This window comes from Musca autumnalis, unplaced genomic scaffold (genome assembly GCF_047663935.1).
Source record: "Musca autumnalis isolate F117 unplaced genomic scaffold, ASM4766393v1 scaffold_3, whole genome shotgun sequence".
In the NCBI taxonomy this organism is placed as follows: Eukaryota; Metazoa; Arthropoda; class Insecta; order Diptera; family Muscidae; genus Musca; species Musca autumnalis.
This window is the reverse complement of record NW_027411866.1, coordinates 127,240,542-127,246,630: the sequence shown is the minus strand read 5'-3', so window position 1 is coordinate 127,246,630 and position 6,089 is coordinate 127,240,542. Positions and strand designations below refer to the sequence as shown.

Here is a 6,089-nt window from a genome sequence, read left to right as displayed (position 1 = left end):
TAAATAAATAAATAAATAAATAAATAAATAAATAAATAAATAAATAAATAAATAAATAAATAAATAAATAAATAAATAAATAAATAAATAAATAAATAAATAAATAAATAAATAAATAAATAAATAAATAAATAAATAAATAAATAAATAAATAAATAAATAAATAAATAAATAAATAAATAAATAAATAAATAAATAAATAAATAAATAAATAAATAAATAAATAAATAAATGGTGTATTCTAGGACATATAGTAAAAATGTATGGCGAACAAATGTATTCTTTTGTTCGCCATTTGTTGATCTGATACGTTCACTTTTTGTAGGAAAAGGGACCAAAAAGACACCTTTATTGGCCGTCTGATGGTTACAAAATATGAAAAATGAAACCAGCGACCTTAAAAACATAAGAACCCAAGGTAAGGTCTAAATCCATTGATTTTTAGAGTTTTGGCCAGGTTTTTCGTAAAATTGGCAACTGTGCATTGTTGAAAGTCTTTCTTCGCATTCCATATGCTTTTAAGAACCGAGTCTTCAAACGCTTCGCAATGATCCGTGAGCAACCCTGACGGCGTCTCCATGGTGAATGAGCCCGGAGATGAGAATCTCACTAAAGTTCTCAATCTGTCGCTAACCACCCACATGTCTCCAAATTTGTATTGTTCAGGTCGATTTCGCTTTTGTCACCCTAGCATAGACTTTTGATGCTTCATCAGCATGGGTTCCGTAAGAAGCGCTCCACTACAATCATGGTAGAACAAGAAACGGTAACAGCAATACCCGGCTGACTGAACTGGGCTGTAATGTTAGTGTCAAATCCCATACGACATTTTTTATATTAATTTCTATGTTCGATGTATATTAGGAATATATATTTTTTAAAAGAAACAATATACATATTCATCAGAAAAAAACTATTTCCCATAAAGACTTCTTCATATAAATGACATGTAAACTTCTCCAAGTCCGAACGACGTGCCTCACACTAAAACACCGCTTATAGAGGCGATACAACATTCGTTTTAATATGGTGTGGTATTTTGATACGTTTGAAATAATAAAGCCCTAATAAACATGTGGTTCTTGATTTCAAAAACAAGACATTGAAACAGCTTCTCCCTTTTCAATGAATTTCCAGAGACCTCTAACATATTTGCAAGAATTATACCTTCTGCGAGAAATAATGCATTTAGTAGAAATTGAAAATCTAACGAGTTTTCATTCATGTTTCCTAAATCTAGTCTTCCTTGGGGCTGCAAAACTTTTCCTCTGAAATTTATCGGTACAGATCCACTTTCTGATGTAGCCCCCATGGAACGGTTCCTCCCGATTTTCGGTATTTGCAAGGTTTTAGCCGCATTATTCTACAAAAAGTGGTTTTTATGTTTTTAATGCCGCAGTGCTGAACAAATGCGAAGCTACGTGTTTCAAAGCGTCAAAAAATACGCATTGTTAACGCAGGTAAAAAGCAAACATGCATCATTTTTATTTCTGATGCATTTAATTTGAATTTTCGAGGAACAATGTATGAGTGTGCAACTGAAATATTTTGACGAAGTTTAAACAACACAAAGGAAGTGACGATACGGAAGTCAGCCAAAGTCTTCGTTGGGGTTATAAAATATTCTTGTAGATAATAGGTCTGTTCGATAACCCAAAAGTTTGTACAAATTTGTACAAACTTTTACAAAATGCGAGAAATAAACGAGAAGTGAGAACTAGTTGCAAGAACTTGCAAGTACTTCTTACTTGCGAAGTTATCGAACATGCCTAATTGTTGTTATAGGTCCACATTTTTATATAGCCTCTATAAAACCTTACGTCCTGATTTTCGGTACTTTTAAGGTTTAAAATCATTATACCATCGAAATGGCAGAAATGGTGAAAATACTTGGACATCGTTGGGATATTAAACATTTTGGAAATGTTGAAGGTTTTAGCAATATTATTATACGGAAATAGCTGAAATTTGGTATTTAGTTTTCGTTGAGGGTATAAAATAGAATGGCATATAATTCTCGATACCGCCCTATTTCCAGTATATTTATAGTTTTAGCCAAATTATACTACGCAAATGGCTAAAATCTGCTGTCAATATAATATTTGGTGTTTATCCATTTTTATTGGGGTTTATTTTTATTCATTATTAAAAATATATATTTTTACAGTTATGTATGTATAAAAATTATTGTTGTCTCACTTAAAAATATTAATTCTTTCTTAAGTTTAACTTAATACAGAAGAATGACTAGAAGTTCCACATTTTTATAATACATATTTGTTGTTATTATTACTATTCTTGTTTCATGGAAACAAATGACTAGAGAAAATGAATCAATTAATTTTGATCGGCAACGACAGATAGCTTAACCACCTGCCATAATTGTTGTTGTTTCTTCACTTCCAATCTCCGTGATCCTTTTATGTTTGAAAAGCACGATCATTTTGTCCCCGACCAACAAGAGCTTCATGTAAACGGGTATAGAGCAAACTGTCCGAGGGTATACCTTCACGTTGTAAAAATAAGATAGTTTCCTGGGCACACATGGCATAACCCAATGCTTCGGCCTCTTGATCGGACATAACATGTTGTTGTCCTTCATCTTCTTCGTTATCGTAATTATCAAAATCTTCTTCAAATTCATCTAATTCTCTTTGTAATTCCATCATTTTAGATTGTATAGCTTCTAGCAATTGACGATTACGTTCATTATTTAGAAAATCTTGATTTGTGGGATGATGAAGATTGTCCACTTCATCTTCGGGCTCTGGTGGAGGAGTATCACAACGTATACGTTTACTTTGGTGCATGGATGAGGATAATTCCAATTCATTGCGGTTATGGTTGGCAATGTTTCCTTCCATGGGATTGGGGCTAGTTGATGATTGTCTTCGTTTGCTTCCACTTGCATCATTGGTGCCCCTTGATGGTAATTCAATAGCTTTTTGGGATTCTGCTGGTGGTGTTTGTTGTTTATCCAATTTTCGTTTCATTATTAGTTTTCCCGACATTGTTGTTAAGTAGATTTGAATTAAGATTTGTTTTTTTTTTCGATTAATTTAATTTTAGTTATTCTTTTTCGTTGGAGTGGTGTTGTGTTCACGAGCACATCCAAAAACCGACTGACTTACTTTGCCCTGTCTATCAAGAGATAACTTATGCCCAATTTTGTTTCCCCTTCATAATTCGTTATACCCATTAACCCCGTACTCTGCTGCAACAGAGTCCAGCTCACTCATGGAAATATAAGGGTAAACTACTAACATCCCCTACCATACACATCTTCCTCAGTATTTTTTTCTTGCTGTTGTTGCTGCCGCTAGATAGAGGATATGAAAGACACACACACAAAAAAATTAACAGCTGAGACAGATGTTTGTATTTATGTCAGCGCCAGCAGAACCCTCTTCGGATACAGTGGATGGATAGAGAACATCTACAATGACGACAGTTGGACTGGGCTGCAACAGCAGCAAGAAGAGAGAAAAAAAAAACAAAACACAAAGTGGTTCAACCAAATTTTTAATGTGTTGCAACACAGTGGTGGATGAAACATCCCCTTGTGTTGTTGTACCTATATCCTTTACGCGTGTGTGTTGCAGCCTGATGATCGTTACAACAAAAACAATTTTATACGCACACACACCCTACCCCACATCATCATCGTCGTCTACTGCCGGTTATCACTTGGCTGTGTGTTTGCCGGCATTATAGAATAGCAGCTGTTTGGGTCTTGCAACATTCTGCGGAAATACATGACGTCGTGCCGCTACACCTATCTTCGAATGCAAACAAGTTTCTTTCTTTCCAATCTATGGTTCAGTGAGTAGAGGCGGTTGGTTTGGTGTTCTATAGTAAAGGTCATTGCAGCTGAAATTGAAGAAAATCAAAAGAAACATTCCAGGATGATCGAATTATTGTTTTTGTTACCAGTTGATAATACACTTGCACTGGGTGGGTCACCCATCTGTTATCGACCTGAACAACAGAAGGCCTGGTGCAATGGGCTAGGTATTTACACCTTAGCAAGGTGTTGGAGTATTCATTCAATGGAAGATACCAAATATTTAGAATTATTCCTATTCTGAAGAGAAGTTCCAATTGAGAAACCTAACATTTCGATTTCAGATGAAATCATCTAGAGTAAAGACAATCCCTCTTTAATTCGCTCCTAAGGTGTATTTTTTTTTAGAATGTTAACCAAGAACATGGTCCCAAGGAAGCGTTATGTAGTTATCGTCCCGCAATTGTAATAGGTCTGTCTGGTTACCCTAAAATTTGTAACAATTTGTACCAATTGTTGCTGGAAGTCGTCTGTTAACACAAAAGTCCAGCAAAAGAGAGCGAATCGAGAGAGACAAATTCTTGCTGGAAAAGTTTCTTCTAGCAAGCACTTGCACTCTTCTACTTCCTGAAAACAATCAATCATCTGTTTTTAATTTTTCGTTGATTTATGTTTGTGAAAAGTAAAAACAATTTTATTGTGAAAATAGCAACCTAATTGTATTGTATTTTTGGAGAAAGTTGCAAAGTGGAAAAAATCCTATTTTGGGTTATTTTCTTTTTTATTTTTAATAAAATACAACATTTTTGCTTCCTTTGGTTCCTTCATTGGCGGACAAATTGTTCTGTTTTTGGCAAGTCAGCTGATTGCTTGCTGGTTTTTGCTGGGAAGGTGTCTGTTTATTTTTTCAATTTTCTTGCAAAAGAGAATAAAAACTCCTTACTCTCTTAGAAAGTTCTTGCTGGGAAAGTAACCAGACATACCTAATAATGCTATGAACAAAGTTGTTGTTGAACTATAAGTTGTTGTTGCAACAGTATTTGATATGATTGTATTTTCGTTTCCCTGATTAATCCGTCTCTGGCTCTATCTCCAGGTTTGGAAATGTGGCTATATATATGGGTTGTAAAGCTACCGGAGTTAGTTGTACTGATTTGGCAGGACTGTTTAGGCAGTCACTTTTCAAACTTGGCCGGAGGGTACTCTGTTCGAAGTTCTCAAATAACGTGCAAAGTATAAACGATTCTAGATAAGTTGACCTGGTTGGTTCGTCCTGATTGAGTCCTCGACTAATATGTATGGAGATGCTGTTTTAGTGCTGTGCTGTTTAGCACCGGTCCCGAGTGATTTCAATGAAAAAGTTTCATGAAATTATGCGTCCCTAGATCGAGTTCCATAGCAGAGTAATATCACGAAATTGCTGTAGTGGTGAACTCGATCTAAGAACACCTAATTTCATCAAAGTTTTTTCAATGAAATCACTCTAGTGTGTAGAGTGAATTAGGAAACCCATGTTGATGATTGACAACTGGATAGCTATATCAGATGCTGGGTAGGGCTAAAGTCTCAAGAGTCTTTGCTACGGGCTACAAAAGGGAAATCGGTCTGTACGATTCACATTTACTGTATCCTTCCTTGAGTAGGGGGCCCTGCGCATTTTCCGAACTTCGGGAACGATATGGGTATCTAGCGACAGGTTGAAAACTTTGTTAATATACTTACTTCCCGGCTCATCCCGCTGTTTTAGCATTACCATGGAGATTTCCTCAGGGTCTAACGTTTTGTATGATTTAGAGTTCCTAATCGCATTTTCAACAATATCAATTGTAAATTGTGGCGGTTCCTCTCGGAAGGAATAAGTACATTTCTCTTTGCCCGGAATTTACCAGGGTGCACGAGAAATTGTCGATTGAAATAACTTGCACACCTCTTCGGATCAGTCAGCGTAACGTCGCCAATCGGGACTGATCTTCGCATCTTCCTTCTTTCCGTGGTTTGAGAGTAACTTAACCGTTGTCCACAATTCACTTATTTCGGCTCTAATGTTGCAAATCTTCAGATGATTTAACCACTTGTTCCGCTTATGCTCATCGACCAACCTGTTAACTTCCAGTGTCAGCTCCCTGACTCTGGGGACACTGGGGTTGGTTCAAACTTTAGATATTGTTGAAATAAACTTGTAATATTTATACTTGTTATATGAAAATGTTAAACTGATATAGTAGGCTTAGACATACAAACTGAATTGTCATAACTATATATACATATTGAATAAAATTTTTCCTTACTTCATCCTAAACATTCA

The 6,089-nt window shown here is 35.5% G+C and overlaps 1 protein-coding gene across 1 annotated transcript; it reads right to left on the bottom strand.

The window, feature by feature from the left end:
* Nucleotides 1-2,327: 2,327 nt before the first annotated feature.
* insb (insensible) lies at nucleotides 2,328-3,405 on the bottom strand. The gene has a single exon (XM_073979480.1). It carries the CDS (start codon nucleotides 3,009-3,011, stop codon nucleotides 2,421-2,423), a length of 591 nt encoding a protein of 196 aa, XP_073835581.1. The 5' UTR covers nucleotides 3,012-3,405; the 3' UTR covers nucleotides 2,328-2,420.
* Nucleotides 3,406-6,089: the final 2,684 nt, after the last annotated feature.